General features: G+C 42.3%; 1 protein-coding gene across 1 annotated transcript in view; it reads right to left on the reverse strand.

The window, feature by feature from the left end:
- Window positions 1-24,554, reverse strand: part of GANC (glucosidase alpha, neutral C) — a gene marked incomplete at both ends in the record, with an annotated part of 77,231 nt that overhangs the window by 8,220 nt on the left and 44,457 nt on the right. Inside the window, 7 exons of the mRNA XM_080706824.1 lie at window positions 1,880-1,956; window positions 3,554-3,618; window positions 5,380-5,623; window positions 7,731-7,832; window positions 14,848-14,944; window positions 17,275-17,418; window positions 23,333-23,412. Of these exons, the coding sequence (XP_080562950.1) occupies window positions 1,880-1,956; window positions 3,554-3,618; window positions 5,380-5,623; window positions 7,731-7,832; window positions 14,848-14,944; window positions 17,275-17,418; window positions 23,333-23,412 (809 nt within the window). The remainder of the gene's footprint in view (window positions 1-1,879; window positions 1,957-3,553; window positions 3,619-5,379; window positions 5,624-7,730; window positions 7,833-14,847; window positions 14,945-17,274; window positions 17,419-23,332; window positions 23,413-24,554) is intronic.

The raw sequence follows: 24,554 nt of genomic DNA on the forward strand, positions 1-24,554 counted from the left end.
GATCTCTCTAGGTTGATGAGTCTTACTATGTGCTAAGGCTGTCCTAGAACCGCAGTCCTCCTGTCTCTGCCTCCCATTATTGGGATTACAGGTGTGGGCCACCATGCCTGGCTCCCATAAAGTACTTTGATGGAGTAAACTGCAAGATACTATCATAAGCAGTAGGAAAACCAACCCCTCATTCTGTTTTTTCAAGCCCAGTTGGCTTTCTGGCAGCCATAGCATCTGTGTTGCAAGTCTACCTGCTGGGACTACCACGTTCCTGCTACAGCAGGACTGCTGAAGCTGTCACCTGCCCTGAGGTGAAAGAAGGGGACAGAGCTGTGACTTGACCCTCACTAGCCACAGTGAACCCTGGGTTTAGTCCATAGTCTTGTCTGTCTGTCTGTCTGTCTCTCTCTCTCTCTCACACACACACACACACACACACACACAACACACACGTGCATTGACTAGCAGCCTCTTAAAAAGGCCATTTTCCCATGGCAGTCTCATCCCGGCTCAGAGTCCTCCCTGCTCTTCCTCCTGCCGCTGAGCCCTGGCTCGAGGCTCCAGAGTTCACAGTCTCTCTAGGCCTCCTCCTCGTCTCCATGGTATGCCCTTCCCTTAGTCTGGTGCCTGGGTTTCCACCTGTCTCTTCGCCTGGCCCCTTTGGATATATCTGTGGTCTCTACTTGGCAGACCGTGGTTTATCACCACCTGTCCCTCGTGCTCTGCCTGAGTTCAGTCCCTGGGCTCCAGCAGGCCAGGACTATATTTTATAAAGTAATTAGTGACAACAATTAATAAAAGAGCAGAAGAAGGCTGGGGGGGAGGGGTAGATAAGTTAGAAATTTTCTTTTATCCACTTTGGTGAATGTCTAGAGACAATATTTTGGTACCAAAACTCAGGATTCAGAGCCAGAATCAAAGGGCAAAGTCTCGTGTGTGTGTGTGTGTGTGGGGGGGGGGTATTAGGGATTAAACCAAGAGGCATTCTACCTCTGAGCTATATCCTCAGGCCTTTTTTTGTGTATGTATGGTGCTGGGGATTGAACACAAAGGCATTTTTTTTTTGTGTGTGTGGTACTGGGGTTCCTGGAAACCCTTCTACCTACGGGCTACACTCCCAGACCCATTTTTATATTTGTATTTGGAAACAGGGTCTCTTAAGCCAGTGCGTCTGGCTTCGAACCTGCGCGATCCTCCTGTCTCTGCCTCCCAAGCGCGGGGATTACAAGCGTGCGCCACCATGTCTGGCCACAAAGGTATTTTACCTCTGAGCTACAACCCCAGCTTTATTTTATTTTTGAGACAAGGCCTCACTATGTTGATGATTTGCTGAGACTGTCCTTGAACCTGTGATCCTCCTGCCTCAGTCTCCCAAGTACTGGGATTACAGGCAAGCCCCACCACACCCAGCTCTCTTTTATTTTTTGAAACAGGGTCTCACTAGGTTGCTGAGAATCTCGCTAAGTTGTTGAGGCTGGTCTTGAACCTGGATCCTCCTGGCTCAGCCTCCCAAGTACTGGGATCACAGACATGCGCCACCACTCTGGCTGCAAAGTCTCTTTATACTTAACATTTCTCCCCACAGGTAGATACCTCGTAATAGACTGAAGGTTTCTTCCTGCGTAAGCCTCAGTGTGCTTATGTGAACTCACGTAAGCAAGTCAGTGTGAGGACAAAATGCACTTGCTCCTTCTCGGGTCCTTGCCTATTCCTCTTCCTCCCACTGCCCTCCACTGAATTCAACTCCTGACAGTGGTCAAGACTTACAAAGCTCACTAGTTGCTCCTGTCACTTGGTGTGTGTTCACTGCTGCAAGACGACAAAATCTCTTTGCTAAATGAAGGGATGAGGGATGAGACAGCAGACATACGGTTGTTATGACTCTCACCTCATTTGATCCTGGGAGAAAGACATCAACCATGGTGGCTTTTGGTTCTGTGACTGGATGAACCAGTAAAGCACTTCCTTAAAAATGGAGAAATAAAATTTTCATTATAAGAAGTCTGAAAACATTACTGAACAACACTATGGTTGTGAAGGCCACCAGATGTGAACGTCTGTAAGGCAGGCACTGTGGTGAGCTGACTCATGGTTTGTCAGAGATGCCTTGTTAGGACGAGGACGGGCTCACAGAGTGCCGCTACTGACCAGGTACGGCCTGTCAGGTGGCAGCAGGGCCCTGACACAGCCCATCACAGTCTCAGTTTGTGCCTGTTAGTCAGCTGGTCATCTAAAGGCACCACTGCACCTCTGCAGTGAAGAAGTGCCCCAGTGTGTGTATTCAGGATTTTATGCTTGGGCAGTTATCACGGGGAAGGCTGTAGTTCTCTTAAAGGTGATCTGGATTGTTAGTTTTACTTTGATTTCGGCACCATAAATGTATAAAAATCATCAATCTATGGATTCATTCTTCTATTCAAAAAATACTGAGTGCCAGGCACCATGCTAGGCTCTGGGGATACAGTGGCAAAACAAATATGGTATCTGCTCTCATGGATTTTAGAGTAAGTGGAGACAGATATTAAAAATTAATTCTAAGCTGAGCATGGTAGTGCATGCTTGTAATCCTAGTACTTGGAAGGCTGAGATAGGAGGCTTGCAGGTTTGCAGCCAGCCTCAGCAACTCGTGAGGCTCTCCATAACTTAGTGAGACCCTGTTTCAAAATAAATAATTAAAAATCAGGCTGGGAGTGGAACTCAGATGCTCCTGGGTTCTCTTCTCAGTAACACACACACACACACACACACACACACACACACACACACACACACTCTCACTAAATTTTAAGTCAAGCATGGTGGTACGAACCTGTAATACCAGTACTTGGGAGGCTGAGATAGGAGAATTGCAGGTTTGAGATATATCTCAGCAATTTAGTGAGGCCCTCAGCAACTTAGTTTCAAAATGAAAATAAAATAGCTCAGAGAGGTAAAATGCCCCTGAGTTCAATCTCCACTACAAAAAAAAAAAAAAAAAAAAAAAAAAAAAACAGAAAAGAAAAGAAATAAAAGAGAGTAAAAACAGTCAGGTATGGTGAAACACTCTTGTAATCCCAGTACTTGGGAGGCTGAGAAAGGAAGATCACAGGTTTGCGGCCAGCCTCAGCTACTCAGTGAGGCCCTCTGCAACTTACAGAGACCCTGTTTCAAAATTAAAATTAAAAAAATTAAAAAAAAATAAATAAGGGGCTGGAGACCAAAAAAAAAAAAAAAAACCAACAAAAATTTTACAAATTACTTAGAGTTAAGTCAAGAGGCAAAAGTACAAAATGGAATGAAAGTTATAGTGGTGGAGAGACTGACTGACTGTGGAGGGCAGAGCTAGGGACAAGGAAGGGAAGGTCAGGGAGCTTGTCCAAGGCAGTGATCACTAAGACGGGACCTCATGGGCTACGGATTGAACCTGGGTTCCATCCCCTGTACTGAAAAAACATTTTTTTGGTGAAGAAATTTCTTCTTTTTTTTTTCCTTGGGATTAGCAAGTTTTTAAGTACTCTCATGTTAGAAAATATAACAAAACATAATTATAGTGTTTATATAATTATAATTAATAAATGCTTACCCAACATGTATTCATCTTCTATACCAAAAGTCTCTAATTCATCAGGAAACTCTACCCACAGAGGCCTAGGAAAAGGAAAAAATATTCATATTTTAACATTATTAGATCTTTTATTATATCATTTTGTTAGACCTTTTTATTAGATTTTTAATTTTTTCTTTTATAACTATTCAAGGGAAGTTGGAAAGCATCAAGGAGCCAAGTATTCTTTTACATATGAGCTAAGAGTTTATGAGCAATTGTTCTGATTACTTTTTTATTATATGAAGAAGCTTCCTATTAACTCAAGTGTTTTAAAGAAATATTAATAATTCTAGTACCTACCACTTTTCCTTTTTTTTCCCCCCAGAACTGGGGATGGAACCCAGGGGCATTCTACTTCTGAGCTACACCCCTTGCCCTATTTTATTCTTTATTTTGAGACAAGGTCTCCCTAAGTTGCAGAGGGCCTCAGTAAGTAGCTGAGGCTGTCCTCGAACAGCGATCCTCTGGTCTCAGCCTCCCAAATGCTGGGATTACAAGCCACCACGTCTGGCTCCTATATTATTTTTTATTTGGAAGGATGGTCTCAATAATTTGTGAGGGACTCACTAAGTTGCTGAGACTGGCCTCAAATCTGTGATCCTCCAGTGTCACTTCTCAAGTACTGAGATTACAGGTATGTATCACCAAAAAAATTGGAAAGAGCCCATTTTATTATTTTGAAATAGGGTCTAAGTTGCTGAGGGCTTCGCTGAGTTGCTGAGGCTGGCCTTGAACCTACGGTCTTCCTGTCTCATCCTCTCATGAACTGGGATTATAGGAGTATGCCACCATGCCTGGTTCTAGAAAGGAAACTTCTAAGAAATACAAGACCCAGGTTCAAAACAAACATTATAATGGGCTAAGAATGGAGTTCAGAGGTAGTATGTCCTGGGTTCGAGGCCCAGCACCACAAAAACAAACAAAACAACACTCCAATAACAACCGATGAGATCTACCCAAAGGCATTCCTAAAAGGCTTGGTAAGCTATAGTAAAAAGCTTCCTGGGTGATTCTAACCTGACCCAAATTTAGGAACTACTGATCCTGAAGTCTTGGTGAGTGTGTGTGTGTGTGTGTGTGTGTGTGTGTGTGTGTGTGTATGTGTGTAGGTATTGTTCTTGTCTCTAAACTAGACATTGTTTTTTTCATATTTTGCCTTCAAAATAGAATTAGAATGTGTAAAGTAGGAAAATGCTTACCTCAAACTTGGAATAATTCAGCCTTAAGACTGGCAGGTAAGTTATCCTTCATGAAAGGATGCTTATGGGTTAAATAATAAATTAATTCAGTTTTAAAGGCACTTCTTAATTTTTGAAGTATCTGCATTTCTGTCCCTTAGCAAATATTAACACTTTAACCATGAGTACTAGACATCTAGCTTTAATCTTTGTGTCTTTAAAAGTCAGCATCTGTGCACAACTGGTAGTCAATTAGAGCTGAAACTTGATTACACATACGACTCTTCTTCACTGTTCCTCTTAGAATGACTAGGAATTACTCCAGACCCTAATCACTGAGGATATTTGTTAAGACTGGTTGCTGGGAGCTGGGCATGGTGCATGCCTATGATCCTAGGACTTGGGAATCTGAGACAGGAGGATTGCAAGTTCGAGGCTATCCTTGGTAATTTATCGAGGCCCTCTGCAACTCACTGAGACTCTGTTTCAAAATAAAAAAATAAAATACTGCTGCGGGTGTAGCTGAGAGGTAGAACTCCCCTGGGTGTAATGTGCTGTACTACACATACACACACGAGAAAGACTGGTTGCTGGGGCCTCTGAAGGAATACCTTTTTTAAATACCTCATGACAGGTTCTGAGGCCACGTGGGCATGGTAGAACAGGTAATACAAATAGGGGAGGAGGGTGTAGCGATCTCTGATGGCTTCTCGGATCAGCCGGGTGTATTCCTCTCCAAAGAGCCAGGGTTCCCGTCGCTTGGTGTTCATGGTGGCATGGCCGCGGAAGAAGGGCTGGTAGGCTCCTGCCTGGTACCAACGCACTAGCAGCTCTGCATCTGGGTTCCCGATGAAGCCCCCCACATCAGCTGTTAGGAAGGAGAGGCCGAGTGAGCGGCCAGGCTTCAGACGAAAGACGTATACCAGCAAGATAAGGCCATGTCATGATCAGAAAGCGGTGCCACCTACAGATCCCAAACCAGCCTCAAACACAAGAGTGGTGCAAGATTCAGCCTATTTGGGGATCCGACAAAATGGCCTTTGAATATGTTTTGCTTGTCAAAATGTCAGAGGCTTTACCACAAGAACACTCCCACATATTCCTGAACCCACACTACCTAGAAATTGCAAAATGCTTGACTGATTGTACACGTGTCCATGCGTGTGCACGTGCTGTGTTAGAGATAAAGCAGGTGGTAACTAACTTACTTTAAAAGCTGCAGTCAAATCAAGACAAAAATTAGAGAAAGAACTAAATAGAGGCAAATAATCACACTAAGGTTTAGGTAGAATTCCATGGTCAGCCCTTAGGCAGAATACTTATACTTAATTAATATTTATTTTCATTTTTTGTGGTGCTGGAATGAAACTCAGGGGCATTTTACCTCTGAGCTACACCCCCAAACCCATTTCATTTTTCCTTTGGAAACAGAGTCTCCCTCAGTTGCTGGGAGCCTTGCTAAATTGTGGAAGCTGGCCTTGAACCTGTGAACTTCCTGTCAGCTTCCCAAGTACTGGGATTAGAGACATGCACCACAATGCCCAGCTACTTCTTGTATTATGTGAGGACCAATGCATAAAAAAATATATTGCTGAGCCGGGCGTGGTGGCGCACGCTTGTAATCCCCATGCTTGGGACACGGAGACAGGAGGATCGCGCAGGTACGAAGTCAGCCAAGCTGGCTTAAGAGACCCTGTTTCCAAAAATAAAAAAGTATAAAATAGGTCTGGGAGTGTAGCCCGGAGGTAGAAGGGCTTCCAGGAACCCCGTACCACCACCAAAAAAAAAAAAAAAAAAAATCTATATCTATATCTATATCTATATATCTCTATATATCTGGATGTAGTGGTGCACGCTCGTAATCCCAGCACTTGGGAGGCTGAGACAGGAGGATTGTGGTTTACGGACAGTCTCAGCTACTTAGCGAGGCCCTCTGCAACTCAGTGAGACCCTGTTTCAAGATAAAGAATAAAAAAGCCAGGCGTAGTGGTGCATGCTTGTAATCCCCACACTTGGGAGGCTGAGACAGGAGGATCGCACAGGTTTGAAGCCAGACTCAGCTACTTAGTGAGGCTCTCAGCAACTTAGTGAGACCCTGTTTCCAAATAAAATAGAAAATAGGTCTGGGAGTATAGCCCGGAGGTAGAAAGCCTCTGAGTTCCACCCCCAGTACCAACCCCCCCCCAAAAAAAAAAAAGAATAATAAGGCTGGAGGTGTAGCTCGGAGGTAGAATGCCCTTGGGTTCCATCCCCAGTACTGCAAAAAACAACAACAAAAAAGGTAATATTAACTTATTTTTATTCCTGCAGAAAACAAGGAGCCACGGGAAGCGCCACCACACTGGGCGCAGCCCCCACGGATTTATCTTCATACACAAACTGATGTATTTTCAGGATGCAGAGAAACACTTATAACAATTTATGTTTCCCCAAAGTATATCTTAAAAAAACAAAAAGAAGTTAAAATGTTTTACAGAGTTTTAAGTTTGCTGAACGGGAAGGCCGAGTGGTTATTATTGCTGTAATTGTTCCTGTCTGGTTCTGGGGATTCAGGCCTGGCCTTTGTGTGGCAGGCTAAGCAAGGGCTCTTCCACTGAGCCGCGCCCCAGCCGTGTGGACTCCGGACTTGCTGGACGCTTTGTAGTTGTCTCTACCTTTCCCACTTTCCAACTCGGAGGCCGGGCACACTCAGGATGAGAGCCCGCGCCAGCGCCCAGGGCAGTGGGGGGCACTCTGGCTTCGCTGTACCAGCTGCTTGTGTGTCCGCGATTCAGACACGACGCGAGCAGCGTGCAAGCAGCCCTGTTGCTTTCTTCTCTAACCTGCTCCCCTTCTCTTTGTCCTGTTTTCTCTTTTCTGCATGTGCCCCAGCCCCAGACAGCGAATGAAAAGGAATTAGTGGCCAGCTTTAATAAAAGCACCCTCGCTTTTCACTTCCCCTCGCCTGTCAAGCCTTGGCACAGGACTCAGCTTACCTCCACAGAAAGAGATCCCGGTAACGCTGAGCGTGAGTAACATTGGGATAGACATTTTCAGGTAACTCCATTCTGCTGTGTTATCACCCGTCCATACCGCACCTTTGGTCACCAGCAAAACAAGCATTAAAAAGAAAAATCTAAGTCAGTGCATGCATTCAATTTCATACTTACATTCTTTATTTGTAGAAGACAAATTAACAAAAAGGAAAACAGATATTACCTTGAAATAAACAAATTCTTATTTTTCTTTTTTCTTTTGCAGTACTAGGGATGAAACCCAGGGACATTCTACCTCTGAGCTATATCCCCAGCCCTATTTTTATTCTTTATTTTGAAACAGGATCTCACTGAGTTGCAAATGGGCCTTACTAAGTACCTGAGCCTGTCCGTGAACTGCAATCCTCCTGTCTCAGCCTCTCGAATGCTGGGATTACAAGCGTGTACCACTACCTGCCCGTTCAAATTCTTGTAAGAGTATTGAGAGGGCCATCCCACTCCCCTTATAAAATTAAAATATTAGGATATAGAAGTAAGTTAAAGTGTTTGGAACTTGTTTTCCTGTTAAAAATGTTTCCAAAGTGTCTGGAACTTAACAGAAGAACCAGATGGCTACAAAGAACAAGATGGCTGCACTTGTTTACTCTGTAAACCTATTGGCTGTATCCCAATGTGAACGCCCCTTCTGGGACTATAAAAGTAAGGTCTGTTTTGGGCTTGGGGTCGAGCTCCGACCACTTGCCTGCTGTCTAAGAGGCTGAACATTAGCCCGGCCAGAAGGAAGCATTCCTTTGGTAGCTGCTGGACAATTCCTCTGAATGACAGTTAGGCTTGTGAAGGAGACTTAACCCTGGCTTGCCAGTAAGAGCTGCAGCACAATAAACCCTGCTTGTGTGTTACATCCTTGGTGTGTTCTCCTTATTTGGGTCGATTCTTGGACCCTATCAATTCTGAATTTTTTTTTTTTTTTTTTTTTTTGCGGTACTGGGGATGAAACCCAGGGGTATTTTAACTCTGAGCTATACACCAGCTCTATTTTCATTTTTATATTTACTTATTTATTTATTTATTTATTTATTGCAAGTCTGGGGATGAAACCCAGGGGCATTTGACCTCCAAGCTACACTTCCTGCCCTATTTTTTTATTCTTTATTTTGAGACAGAGTCTCACTAAGTTGCGGAGTGCCTCACTAAGTAGCTGAGGCTATCCGCGAACCGCGATCCTCCAGTCTCAGCCTCCCGAAGGCTGGGATTACAAGTGTGTACCACCATGCCCAGCCCAGCTCTATTTTTAGTCTTTTTATTTATTTTTTAAAAATTTATATTTATTTATTTATTTATTTATTTATTTTTGTGGGTCTGGGGATGGAACCCAGAGGCATTTGACCTTCGAGCTACACCCCCTGTCCAATTTTTTATTCTTTATTTTGAAACAGGGTCTCACTGAGTTACAAAGGGCCTCACTAAGTAGCTGCGGCTGTCCGCAAACCACGATCTTCCAATCTCAGCCTCCCAAATGCTGGGATTACAAGTGTGCGCCACCACGCCTGGCTGGTCTTTTTATTTTTGAAACGGTCTCACTGAGTTGTGAAGGGTCTCGCTACATTGCTGAGGCTGTCCATAAACTGCAATCCTCCTGTCTCAGTCTATCGAATGCTGGGATTACAAACATGCACCACCATGCCTGGCAAATTCTGATTTTTCTACAGTGAAATATGTCAGTTTTATAATGTTAAAATTATTTAAAGTCACAAAGCAAAAGGCTGGTGCAGGTGTGATGGTGCACACCTGTAATCCCAGTATTTGGGAGGCTGAGACAGGAGGGAGACTGCAGGTTCAAGACCACCCTCTGCAATTTAATAAGGCCCTTGCTTGGTACTGGGGGTTAAACCTAGGGGTATCATACTTCTGAGCCATACTCCCAGCCCTTTGTTTGTGTATGTGGTAGTGGAGATGGAACCCCATGGCATTCTACATCTGAGTTACACCCTTAGCCCTATTTTTTATTCTTTATTTTGAAACAAGGTCTCAGCAAGTTGCAGAGGGCCTCACTAAGTAGCTGAGGCTGGCCAAGAATCCTCCTGTCTCAGCCTCCCAGGTACTGGAATTACTAGTGTGCAACACCACACCTGACTCTCCGCCTTTTGTAAATGTTCTAACTTACCTATTCAGTACTGGATATTTAACCCAGGTCTACATCCATGCACTTTTTTTTTGTACCGGGGATGTAATCCAGAGGCATTGTGCCTCTGAGCTACACCCTCAGCCCTATTTTTTCCCCTGGCTGTAGGAATGGAACCCTGGGTCATTCTACCTCCCAGTTACATCCCCAGCTCTATTTTTTATTCTTTATTTTGAAATTGGGCCTCACTAAGTAGCTGAGGCTGTCCATGAGCTGCGATCCTCCTGTCTCAGCCTCCCAAATGCTGGGATTACAAGTGTGCGCCACCACGCCCGGCTCCTATTTTTAAATTTTTATTTTGAACAGGGTCTTGTTAGGTCCATGAGAGTCTCACTACTTGTTGAGGCTGCTCTCGAACCTACGGTCTTCCTGGCTCAGCCTCCCAAGCACTAGGATCGCAGGTGTCTGTCACTGTGCTTGGCTCACTCCTGCACTTTTTGTTTTGTTTTGAAACAGGGCCTCACTAGGTTGCTGAGAGTCTAGCTAAGTTGCTGAAGCTGGCCTTCAACTTGCCATCCTCCTGTTTCAGCCTCCTAAGTACTGGGATTATAGGCATGTGTTATTAAGTTGTAAAGATTTTTTATATATTCTGGGTACAAATAATTTGACAGATACATACGTGCATTGCAACTGTTTTCTCCCAGTCTGTAGCCCGCCTTTTCCTTTCCTAGCAATATCTTTAGTCAGTGTGGTGGCGCTCACTCGTAATCCCAGTACTTGGGAGTCTGAGACAGGACAATCTCAGGTGTGTGGATGGCCTCTGAAACTTAGACCCTGCTTCAAAAATAAAAATAAAATAGGGCTGGAATAGCTCAGAGGTAGAATGCCCCTGTGTTGAATCTCCAGTGCCCAAAACAAAACAAAATCTTTAAAAGGATAAACATGTTCAATTGTGTGTGTGTGTGTGTGTGTGTGTGTGTGTGTGTGTGTGTGTGTGTGTTACTGGGGATAGAGTCCAGGGTATTCTATGTCTGAGCTACATGCCAGCCCTATTTTGTTTCTTGTTTTGAAACAGGGTCTCACTAAGTTACTGAAGGCCTTGCTAAGTTGCTGAAGCTGGTCATAAATTTGTGATCCTCTTTTCTCAGCCTCCCAAGTACTGGGATTACAGGTATATCACCATGCCTGGCTACAAATTAAATTTTGGTGATTCTAATTTATCATTTTTTCTTTTATGATTCATGCTTTTTGTGGTCTAGCTCAAAAATCTTTGCTTATTTCAAAATCATGAAGATGTACTGTGTTTTGTTCTAGAATTTGTTTTAGCTTTTATTATTTAGGTATGCATTCTACTTTGAGTTAATTTTTGAATATGATGTGAGGTAAAGTTTGAGGTTCAATTTTCTCCTATACAGATATCAAGAACCCAGGGGCATTCTACCACCAAGCTATACTCCCAGCCCTATTTTTTATTCTTTATTTTTGCAGGTCTGGGGATGGAACCAGGGACATTCAACCTCTGAGCTACACCCCCATCCCTGCTTTTTATTCTTTACTTTGAAACAGGGTCTCATTAAGTTGTGGAGGGCCTCGCTAAGTAGCTGAGGCTGTCCACGAACCACGATCCCTCTGGTCTCAGCCTCCCGAATGCTGGGATTACAAGCGTGCGCCACCACGCCTGGCTTATTCTTTATTTTGAAGCAGGGTCTCACTGAGTTGCAAAGGGCCTCACTAAGTAGCTGTCTACTACTAGCACTACTCACTAAGTAGTATCCTCCTGTCTCCGCCTCCCAAGTGCGGGGATTACAAGTGTGTGCCACCAAGCCCAGCTAGAGTCATTCATTTTAAAAAAGCTATTCTTTCTCTATTGGATTACCCAGGGAACTTTGCTTTAAGTTAATTATGTATGTGTTGGACTCCCTTTAGATTCTCTACCTTGATCCATTGTATATGTCTATTTCTTTCTACCTCCCCCCACCAAAACAAATAATAAACAAAAAACTCTAAGACAAAACCAAAAAAACCCTAAAATTTGAGATCAACAGTATGCCCATAGAGGGAGAGACAATAACAGTGGCAAGAATGATAAACATTTACTGAATGCTTACTGAGGCAGGTTTTACACTAAATACTTTGCTTAATCATCAACAGGTAAACACTATTATTAACTCCCTCTTATAGATGAGGGAAGCCGGGCGTGGTGGCGCACGCTTGTCAGCCCTGTGCTTGGGAGGCTGAGACAGGAGGATCCCACAGGTTCAAAGCCAGCCTCAGCTACTTAGAGAGGCTCTCAGAAACTCGGTGAGACCCTGTTTCCAAATAAAATAGAAAATAGGTCTGGGAGTGTAGCCTGGAGGTAGAAGGCCCTGGGTTCCACCCCCCAGTAAAACACACACACACACACACACACACACACACATGAGGAAAATATGACAAACAGTGGATTTGAGTCCAGGCAGCCTGACTTCAAAACCAATGTTCTATTCACTGTACAAATGACAAAAGTTTGTGAAGATTTATTACATACCATTAAAGAAATCTATAAAAGGATAAAAATCTTAATTTTGTTATATCTAGATTACTCCTGAAGCATTTGTGTCTATCCTTTACCTAAATTGTTTAAATATATATTTTTGTTTTAATTTAATTTAATTTAATTTAATTTAATTTTTTTTGGTGGTGGTACTGGGGTTCCTGGAAGCCCTTCTACCTCCGGGCTACACTCCCAGACCTATTTTTTAAGCCAGCGCGCGCGGCTGGCTTCGAACCTGCGCGATCCTCCTGTCTCTGCCTCCCAAGCGCAGGGATTACAAGCGTGCGCCACCACGCCCGGCTTAATTTTAGAATTTGAACTGTCTTTTGGCCAGCAAAAAAAAATATTTTCAAAGGATTGTCCTATTTATTTATTTATTTATTTATTTATTTATTTAATGCCTTGCTACACGCTGGGACAAAGCTCATAGTTTTACCCAGAGTATTGAAGAGTAGGAAGTGGACCACACTTAAGAGATCAAAGATAACTTAGTGTTCCTATTTCTTGGTACTTTTTAACTGATGCTTATAAAGTTTTTTCATTAAATTTTCTCCTGCCTTTTTTTTTTTTTTTTTTTTTTGCGGGCTTGGGGATGTAACCCAGGGACATCTGACCTCCGAGCTACACCCCCTACCCTATTTTTATTTATTTATTTATTTATTTATTTATTTATTTATTTGTGGTACTGGGGTTCCTGGAAGCCCTTCTGCCCTTCTACCTCTGGGCTACACTCCCAGACCTATTTTATACTTTTTTATTTAGAAACAGGGTCACTTCAGTCAGTACAGCTGGCTTCAAACCTGCATGATCCTTCTGTCTCCGCCTCCCAAGCGCGGGGATTACAAGTGTGCGCCACCACGCCTGGCTATTCTTTTATTTTGAAACCGGTCTCACTGAATTGCAAAGGGTCTCACTAAGTAGCTGAGGCTATCTGCAAACTGCGATCCTCCTTTCTCAGCCTCCTGAATGCTGGGATTACAAGCATGCGCCACCACATGTGGCTTCTCCTGCTTTTTTTAGTGATAAAAATGATATTTGTAAAGAATTTGGAAAATAAAGATAAAGGAAGGAAATGAAAATTACAATGTTCAAGGTACTAATTTTTCTTATATTTTGACTGCCTATCTACCTAGTTATTGGTTTAAGTTATTACATTACAGTTGGATATGACAGCACATGCTTGCAATCCCAGTATTGGGAGGGTGAGACAGGAGGATCATAGATTCCAGGCAGCCTCAGCAACTCAGGGAGAACCTATTTCAAAATAAAAACAAAATAGGGCTGGGGGTCTACCTTGGAGGTAGAATACTCTGAATCCAATCCCCAGTACCACAAATAAATAAATAAATTACTATAATATTAAATACTTAGGCATTCTTTTCCATTTTTCATTGATCATGATGTAACATTTTCTCAAAGTTACCGTTTTAAATAGCATGGCAATAGTCCTTCATATGAATATATCATACTTTTATAATTATTCTGTTATTGTTATACATTTATACACACATCTTTTGTTTATATCAAGGACAAACATTGTGATGAACATCTCTGCCCAAGATAATGACATTTGGATAAGTACCATAGGCATAGAGTTGGAGGCCTAATAGTGTCTACAATCCAGTAAGGGCTGGCTTCTTCAAACTAGGATCTCTCAGTTATTTGTGCAAGAAAAGGGTGCTTAAAATAGCCTTCTTGCCACAGGGTGGTTAAGTTAGACTAGATGTGCATTAGCTAGTAAACCAGTTATAGATGACCCTGGCCACAGAAAACAGCCAGGTCTATTTTAAGGCATGCTGCTAAGGGCAACAGGACAGGTGGTTGAAGGAATATGTTAGAAATGAGACCCTCAGCAACTAAGGAGACCCTATTTCAAAAAAATAAAAATAGCCCAGCGTGGTAGCACACACTTATAATCCCAGTACTTGGGAGGCTAAGACAGGAAAACTGCAGGTTCAAAGCCAGCCTCAGCTACTTAGTGAGGCAATTTGCAACTTAGACCTTGTTTCTAAATAAAAATTAAAAATCAGGCTGGGGTTGTAGCCTAGAGGTAGAATGTCCCTGGATTTAATCCGCAGAACCAAATAAACAAACAAACAAACAAATAATATAAAAAGGGCTTGGACGTTAGCTCCAAGGCGCTTGGGTTCAATCCTCAGTACTAAAAAAGAAATTTCCCTGGTTTTGATGAATCAAAGGGACAGAATGACAGCATCAGAGTTGCCCGTTACAGCAAACTGAATATGGTGACGTCACTATTCCATCAAGCAAGTGGCCATTTTCTCGTAGGAAACAAGTATTAAACTTGGTTAAAGCATACTTCAGGGCTATCAGTCCCTACCGAGGTCTGCGCAATGGTACTGAAACGGAACGCGGTGCAGCACATACCACAAATGGCCACAAAGAACACGTGGCTAACTCTTTGGCTTTTTTTTCTCAGACCGACTGGAGACATTCCTTACCATACTTTTGTGATCCAGCAAAGAAAGAACGTGAAAGAACAAAGGGCCTTTCCTTCCCTTTAGATCGCTGCGTCAGTCCTTCTGCTGTAGCCATTTGCTGTAAAGTCAATGGAAAGAACTTCAAAGAGATGACAGGATTAGGGTACTGGGCTGACATTCTCAATAAACTATCTACTGTCAGGAGTGGCGGCCCACCCTTGTGACCCTAGTGCTTGGGAGGCTGACACAGGAGGATCCAGGTCTATGGCCAGCCTCGGCTACTCAGTGAGGCCCTTCGAAACTTAGAGAAACCCTATTTCAAAATAAAGGATAGGAGCCAGGCATGGTGGCACATGCTTGTAATCCCAGCATTTGGGAGACTGAGGTAGGAGGATAGCAGTTCCAGGACAGCCTCAGCTACTACTTAATGAGGTCCTTTGAAACTCAGTGAGACTCTGTTTCAAAGTAAAGAATGGAAAATAGAGCCGGGGATGGTGGCGCACGCTTGTAATCCCAGCATTCAGGAGGCTGAGACAGGAGGATCGCACAGGTTCAAAGCCAGCCTCAGCTACTTAGTGAGGCTCTCAACAACTTAGTGAGACCCTGTTTCCAAATAAAATATAAAATAGATTTGAGAGTATAGCCTGGAGTTAGAAAAGCCCCTGGGTTTCACCCCCAGTATCACACATGCACAAAATAAATAAAATAAATAAATGAATGGAAAATAGGGCTGGGGTGTAGTCCAGAGATAGAATGCCCCTTGGGTTCCATCCCCAGTACTGCATAAATAAATAAATAGCTCAGAGGTCAAGTACCCCCTCCCCAAGTTTAATCCCTAGCACAAGAAGAAAAGAGATAAAATTCTTTTTTTTTTTTCTTTTTTTTTTGTGGTACTGGGGATGGAACCTAGGGGCATTCTGCCTCCGAGCTACAACTCCAGCTCTATTTTTTTTGTGTGTGTGTTCTTTATTTTGTGGAGGGCCTCACTAAGTAGCTGAGGCTCTCCATGAACCACAATCCTTCTGTCTCAGCCTCCCAAATGCTGGGATTACAAGAGTGCACTACCATGCTCGGCCTTGATAAAATTCTTAAAAGTAGTGTTCAGTTATAGAAACAGGCTGTTAGAGAAGTAAACACATACTTCTTGAAAACTGTGTTTTATCTAGCCAAAAGCTACCGCTGGAAAATACCAATTGGTGGGAGGGTCATAGGAATACTGTCATGTTCTGAAAATAACAAAGAACCATGGATATAAATTAGGGAGAGTGATTGTTAAGTCTTTGGATATGATTGGCAAATAAAGGACAATTTCACCACTTAAATAGAAGGCTAAGTATTTAAGAAAAACTTTCTAAATTTAAGAAACATACTTATTAAGCCTGGCATGGTGGTACACACTTGTAATCCCAGTACTTGGGAGGCTTAGGCAGGAGGATTGCAGGCTTAAAGTCAGCCTCAGCAATTTAGCGAGGTTCTCAGCAACCTAGTGAGACCCATTTTCAAATAAGAAATAAAATCAGGCTGGAGTTGTAGCTTGGAGGTAAAATGCCTTTGAGTTCTATCCCTAGTGCCAATAAATAAATAAATAAATAAGTTATATAAATAATATCAATATATACTTACTAATATATATACTCAGTGATATCTATAGCTATATATCTGTATTATAAAATTTGCTCCCCTGATGTGAATGTTAGGCTTGCTATTTTTGGATATCTGTGAAATTTTGTTTATTTATTTATTTATTTATTTATTTGGTGGTACTGGGGTTCCTGGAAGCCCTTCGACCTCCGGGCTACACTCCCAGACCTATTTTATATTTTTGAAACAGGGTCTCTTACACCAGTGTGGCTGGCCTCAAACCTTCGCGATCCTCCTGTCTCCGCCTCTCAAGCGCGGGGATTACAAGCGTGCGCCACCACGCCCGGCTATTTATTTTTTAAATATGGAACGCTTCATGAATTTGCATGTCATCCTTGTGTAGGAGCCACGCTAATCTTCTCTGTATTGTTCCAGTTTTAGTCTATGTGCTGCCAAAGTGAGCACCTGGGGACTTTTAAGCATTTGTTTTGAGCTGAGTGTGGTGGCGCACGCTTGTAACCTGGCACTTGGGAGGTTGCAACATATATAGGACAGCATGTGTGCAGCCAGCTCAGCTACTTAGTGACGCCCTCCGCAACTCAGCGAGACCATGTCAAAATAAAGAACAAAAAAGAGGGCTGCTGTGGAGCTCAGAGGGAGAATGCCCAGGGATTCCATCCGCAGTACCACAAAAAAAAGAGAAAAAGAAAAAGAAAAAGAAAAGGTGCTGGGGTGAATCTACCATACCTAAGGCTCTCTGCAGTTGTCAGAAGAGACAGAGACACGAAGAGTACTCTATGGCTATTACAAAGCAAAGCCCAGAGGCAGCGCACACAAGTCAGGCTGGCTTCTCTGTGGATGTCTCACCTGGTAAAAACCATAGAGGTTGTGAAGCTCTCTGTGCTCCCAGTTACCATGGTGAACCGCGTTCTTCTGCATCGTGAGCTCTGGCCCTCTGAAGACAGAGGGCTCATTCATGTCGTTCCATATGAAGAGGATATCAGTAGAGCCCTGTAAAATAAATCCTAGTCACAAAGTACTCCACGGTGATGATGGGATGTGATACCATCCCATTCTTCATTCACACTTCACGTGATTTACTTATTTATTATGTTTATTCATTGATAAATCCCTAACAGACTGCGGCTCACAGAAAGTTCTTAGTAACTCTATGTTGATTAATGAAAGAATGTTGTACCATTGCTGGGCATGGTGGTACTGAGTGGTACCCAAGTACTGAGATTACAAGTGTGCACCACCTGAGACTGGAGAATTGCAGGTTCAAGGACAGCCTCAGTTACTTAGTGATGTCATCCTCCACAATTTAGTGAGACCCTGTTTCAAAATAAAGAATTAAGCTGGGCACGGTGGTGCATACTTCTAATTCCAGTACTTGGGAGTCTGAAACAAGAGGATCACAGGTTCGTGGCCAGCCTAAGTGACTTGTGAGGCTATCTGCAACTTAGTGAGACTCTATTTCCAATAAAGAATAAAATAGAGCTGGGAATGTAGCTCAGAAGTAGCATGCCAAGCCGGGCGTGGTGGCACACGCTTGTAATCCCAGCATTTGGGAGGCTGAGATAGGATGATCGCAGTTCGCAGCCAGCCTCAGCTACTTAGTGAGGCCCTCTGCAACTTAGTGAGACCCTTTTTCAAAATAAAGAATAAAAAATGGGGCTGGGAATGTCACTTGGAGGTAGAATGCCCCTGGGTTCCAGTCCCACAGCCCCAGTACTGCAAAAAAAAAAAAAATAGGGCTGGGGGTGTAGCTCGGAGGTAGAATGCCCCTGGGTTCAATTCCCAGTACCAAAAAAAAAAATAAAAAATAAAAAATAAAAAATAAAAAAAAGTTGCACTGTATTGTACATTGCTCAGAAAGCTCATTTCAAGACTGCTCTGGAGAATCCCTACAGAAAGGTTTTGAATATTCACAATTAGGCTCTATATTATCCATTACATGATATAACTCTTTAGATGCAACTATAGCTATAATTATATGGCTATTTCTCTCTAATAATCTTAAAGATTTGACTGCTTACATATCTGCTTGTTAAAATGACTACAGTTTGTGTTCTACAGAGAGCAGTCCAATTTAGAGTGGGGAGGGACAGGCTAGTCACCTAGTTAACACAGAGTTGTAATTCCTTTATAAAATCCCTGGTCTGTAACTACTATTGACACGGAGTCCCTTGGCAGTTCATTCTGCACTTTTCTGAATGTGCTGTTTCTTGTGCATCTCCTCATGAGGTCTAGCTTGCCTTTGGAGATACCACAGAACATATCTGCTGCTTGCTACATGGCAGTCTTTCAAATGCCTGGAGGTGGCCTACATGTTTTCTTTACTTCTATAAATCTGGCTATATGGTTTTCAGATACGTACCTTAACCATTCTTCTTTAATAGACTCTAGGGCAGGAAATGGCAAGTTTTTTTTTGTTGTTGTTTTCTTTTTGCAAAGGTCCAGATATTAAATATTGCCAACTTTCTAGGCCATAAGGTCTCTTCAGTTACTCAACTCTGCCATAGTTGTGTGATAATACTATTAGGTAAGTGAATGAGCATGGCCATATTAGGCTCAAGGGTTCTGTCTATCTCTGTGTTAAGTTGTTTACTCATATTTAGTGGCCAGATGCTGGGCTGCTTAAAAGATAAACAGTCCTGAGTTCAAATCTTGGGTCCATCACTTACTAGATGAGTGACCTTGGCAGGTTTTTAAACTCTTCATGACTCAATTTCCTTAGTGGTGGGACTAGATTTAATTTTAGTTCCACATTCAGAGGGTTGTTACGAAGAAGAAATAACGGAATGTACATAAAGTACTTAGCAGAGTGCTAGGCATAGAACTTCTACTCAATTTGTGTCAGGCATCACCACCAACATCATCATCACTATTTTTGTGGTACTGGGGATTGGACCCAGGGGCATTCTACCTAGAAGCTATACCCCTAGCCCAACTTTTATTCTTTTGAAACAGGGTCTCACTAAGTTGTGGAGATTCACACTAAGCCTCTGAGGCTGGCTGCAAACCTGGGATCCTCCTCCCAAGTATATTAATATGATGGTGAGTGGGTGCCACACCCGCTCACCATCATTATTATTATTATTATTATTTTTTTTGCGGGTCTAGGGATGGAACCCAGGGGCATTCGACCTCCGAGCTACAGCCCCTGCCCTATTTTTCATTTTTCATTTTGAAACTGGGTCTCACTGAGTTGTGGAGGGCCTCACTAAGTAGCTGAGGCTGAACCACGATCCTCCTGTCTCAGCCTCCCGAATGCTGGGATTACAAGCGTGCACCACCATGCCTGTCTTTCACCATCATTATTAATATCAAAATTGGTTCAAAATAGGTCTCCAGATATGGCCTCTCCAGTTATCTCTGTAGTTCTTACAAGACTTTTTATTTTGTGGTACTGGAGATTGAACCTAGAGGCATTCTACCTTTGAATTATACTCCCAGCCTGATTTCTTATTTGGAAACAGGGTCTTGCTAAATTGATAAGTCTCACTACTTGCTGAGGCTATCCTTGAACCTGCAATCCTCCCAACTACTGGAATCACCATGCCCAGCTGTTCTTAAAAGACTTTAAAACAATTGGTTATGATAATTTACTTTTGATGATACATTACTTTATATTTTTATATTTATCTTATCTTTAAATGAGTTATAGAATACTATTTATATAAAATGTATATAGTAATTTTAAATACTAAAATATCTGTTATAATGTGTTTTGATATATGAGAGTCTATTATTAACAGGTAAAGCATTTAGCAATGCATATGGCACCTCTTCTAGCACCAGCAAAGTCTGTAACGTGGTGGCCATCCTTCCCTTTTCTTTATTTGATTTTTTTTAATTTAATTTAATTTTTTATTGGTGCAATGTATTCATACATCATAATGGTATAAAGAAAATACTTTTGTAGACATACATGCACACATCGCCCAGTTAGCCCCTACCCAATCCCCACCCTGTTCCCTCCCTATCCCTCCTTCCCATGCTTGGCTTAGTGGTTGACATCTAGTTTTATAGCAATTTATCCAATATTAACGATGATAATCTCACAAAACAGTTTCATTTGTCTGATACCAAGCTTTTGATGACTAAAAGATAATAGTTCAATATTTCTTTTTGCTTTCTTTCTTACCAGAGAATATTTTTTCTTTTCTTTTTTTTTTTTTAGGTGAAGCTATCATACATTTATTTATTTATTTTTCAGAAAAAATCTATCCTGTTATGGAATATGGACTCTAGATACCCAAAACAATCTCGAAGAACAAAGCTAGAAGATGTATATTTTCTGATTTCAAACCATATAAAGCTAAAATAATTGAAACAGTGTAGTACTCTTCTAAAGGCAGATATATAAACAATTGGAGTTAAATAAAAGCCTAGAGATAAATTCTTCCATATATTGTCAAGTTATTTTTGACAAGGTTTCCACGAACATTTGGTGGAGGAAATACTAATCTTTTAACTAAATATTGTTGAAAAATAATAATTACATGAAAAAGAATAAAATTGGACCCTTACCTAACACATATACAAATATTAACTCAAAATAGATAAAAGACCTAAATATAAATCTTAATACAATAAACTCTTAGAAGAAAATCTGGGTCATAAAACCTCACAACATTGAAAATGGCAGTGATTTCTTGGATATGATTTCAATGGCACAGGCAACAAAAGGGTAAACTCCCTAAAAAATAAAAAAAAATTGTATATCCAAAGACAATGTAAACAGAGTTAAAAGTTACTGATAGAATGGGATAAAATATTTCCAAATGCTATATCTGAAGGTATATTAATATTCCAACTAGAAATCCTAAAAATTAGCAACAATAAAAGCAAAACAATACAATTTAGAGATAGGTAAAAGACTAACATAAATAATGAATCTCCACAGATAACCAATCTTAGTTGTCTGTTGGAAGGAAAATCTTGTTTCTCTGGTTCTGGTGTGTGTTACCTAATTCTTCTTTGTAGTTAATCTCTTTGAGTATTTTCTCTAGCTCTGGTTTTGAAGACATAAAGTCCTTCAGTTTCTGTTTGTCATGGAAGCTTCTTATTTCCCCATTTTAATTTGATATAAAGTTTTGCTGGGTAGGAAATTTTTGGCTGGAAGTTGTTTTCTTTCAGAGTTTGGAATATGTTACTCCAAGCCCTTCTGGCTCTCATGACTTGGTTTGGGAAGTCTGGAGTGATTCTAATTGGTTTGCCTCTGAATGTCACTTGGCCCTTTGTTTTTGTTGCCTTTAAGATTCTCTGCTTGGCTTCCACAGTGGTCATTTTGACAATTATGTGGCGTGGGGATCCTCTTCTCCGATCCTCTCTATCGGGAGTTCTATAAGTTTCCTGGAGCTGTGTATCGACCTCTTGCTCTATGTTTGGAAAATTTTTTGCTATTATTTCCTTGAAAAGATTGTTAATCCCTTTGGTTTCACCTTCTTTTCTCTCCTCTATTCCAATTATTCTTAGGTTAGCTCTCTTAAAATGGGCCCATTTTTCTTCAATGTCAGATTCCTGCTGTCGGAATTTTTTTTCTAAATTAGAAACTATGCGTTCATTTTTTGAATGATCATCTTCTAGGAGCGAGATTCTATTCTCCATGTGGTCTAATCGGTTGTTTGTACTTTGAATTGAGGCCTTTACTTCATTAATTGCATCCTTTATCTCTTTTTGGCTCTCTCTGAATTCTTTTTGAAACACCTCTATTATTTCCTCAGTTATTTTCCTGATTTGATCTTCTAGAAATCTCTGAATTTCTGTTTTATCAGGTTCTGATGTTGTGGGGTTGTGGGCATCCATTTGTCCATTGTTATTCCTCTTTCCCATGATTTCGGAAGTTTGTGCCTTCTCTGGTTCTTCCCTAGGTCACTACGGCTTCACTTAAGGTGCTGTGGATCTCGAGTCTATGGTATCTCAATTCCCACTACTCCTTTACTGGGTTGTATCGCAGAGTCTCAGACCCTGGGAGTCAATCGAGGCTGCTTTAGACCATGGGGGGTGCCAGGTTGGGTGTTCTCCTATGGTGTAATATCTCTGCCACCACCACTCCCCCACTGGGTCAAGTCCCTGGGAGTCAGTACTGGGATTTCTTCTCTAGGGGCCCCAATTTGACTCACTGTTGAGTGCGCAGATGGAGCTGTCATGAACTCGGTGAATTCGCTGCTGTTGCCGCCGGTAGCAATATGGCGCCACTGTTGTGCCCTCGGCCGTGAGGCTGGCGTATTTCTTTTTTGTTTTTGAACTCCACTCTGAGTCCCTGCAGGGTGCGCTGGGCCCAGCCCCTGGGAGCTTTAGATCCTCCCTGTGCCGAGAAATCTGCCGAATTCCTTCAGCTGTTCCGCAGCGGCTCACCTCAGCTCGCTGTTCGCCGCTCCTCTCTGGAGCTTGGTGGGCTGTTGAGTGCGTTGGTCTGGTGCCGTCCGGTGAACTCGCTGCTGCCGCCAGCAGTAAGGTGCTGATGCCGCGTTCTCGGGCGTGAGGCCGGCATATCTCCTCTCTGGTTTCTGAGCTCCGTTATGAGTTCCCTTCCTCTCTGGAGCCTGGTGCTGCAAGGCAAAATGGCGCCCGCCACTTCACACCGCGGCTCTGGCTGCAGCACTGCGGTCTGGTTTCTGGTGTCTCGTTTTTCCAGCCCTCTTTCTCTGTCCCTTAAAATTACATTTTTTGTTTCTCTGCTGATGGTGTTTTTGGCTATGAAAGGCGCTGATTTTGTGGTAATAGAGATTGGTTGTTAGCAGGGCTCGTAAGCCCCGTTTTGCTCCGTCGCCATCTTCCCGGAAGTCCATCCTTCCCTTTTCATACACGCATTATATATCAAGAGCTAATCAACATAGCAGAGTAGTTCTGTTCAATCACTTTTTTTTTCATCCTTTCAAGTTAACTAGGAAAGAATGAAAGAATGAAAACTTACCTGATAAGCAGAAAAAGCAAAAAGACCGGAATACCATGCTCTGACCTTGGGATTAGTGAAATCCAGATAAGAGGACAGACCTGTAAAGGCAGAACAGTAGACTTCCTTTTAGAAACTGTGGTCCTCACAGGAAGATGTGTTGTGAGGAAGACATCAGATTCAAAGAATGGAAATGGTGGGCACCTTACATTATACATAGAAGACAGGTGAGAGGAGTATGATCTGCAAGAAGCAAAAGGTGAGACTGGGCTCTACTGATAACCACTGGAGGCCTATAGGGAACGCCAATGAAAATCATCAAGGTGGAGCCATCCCTGACCAACAGTCCGAGACAGCCCTAGTAAGGGTGGTAAGTATCCTGCAATCATCTGTTCATTCTAAAAGAGAAGAGAGAAGTGTGTTCCAGTGCTTAAGAGAAAAGAAAGGCATGCTGGTGTGTGTGTGTGTGTGTGTGTGTGTGTGTGTGTGTGTGTGTGTGTGTGGTGCTGGGAATTGATCCCAGGCACATTGTACCTTCAAGCTACACTGCAGCCCTATTTTTTATTCTTTATTTGGAAACAAGATCTCACTAAGTTGCAGAGGCCTCACTAAGTACCTGAGGCTGGCTGTGAACCTGGATCCACCTGTCTCTGCCTCCCGAGTGCTGGGATTAAAGCATGTGCCACTACGCCTGGCTGGCATGGGGTTTTTCTATGGTGCATGGATTTATAACAGAGCGTTATGATATGATAGACCAATAATTTCCTTTTTTTCTTGGGGAGTTTCTCCTGAGGCTTTATACTAATAATGTTTGAAGTGGAAAATCTATTGTTGCAGAGACCCCTCAGGAAAGTGACAAGCTGGGAAGTAAAACTACGCTAACAGAAAGAGCAACCATAGGCAAGAGTGTGCAGGATACATTTTATCCTGCTTCTCTTCTCAGGGCCTCACACATGACCTAGTAAGGAGAGTAAGTAAGGCCTAGTACAGTCATGTTCAGCCACTTAGCTCCACCCCCAGCCCTTTTAAGATTTTATTAAAAATTTGAGACAAGTCCTCACTAAGTTTCCCAGGCTGGCCTAGAACTTGCAATCCTCTTGCCTCACTCGGCCTCCGAGGTAGCAGGATTACAGGCAAGTACTATCATGGTCTGCTCGTTTTCTACTTATCTCTATTTTCTTAGAGAAATAGCATGCCACTGAAGTTTTTTATTTATATTTATTCAATTACTTACTGATAAATA

This window comes from Muscardinus avellanarius (genome assembly GCF_963383645.1).
Source record: "Muscardinus avellanarius genome assembly, chromosome: 12".
Taxonomy (NCBI): domain Eukaryota; kingdom Metazoa; phylum Chordata; class Mammalia; order Rodentia; family Gliridae; genus Muscardinus; species Muscardinus avellanarius.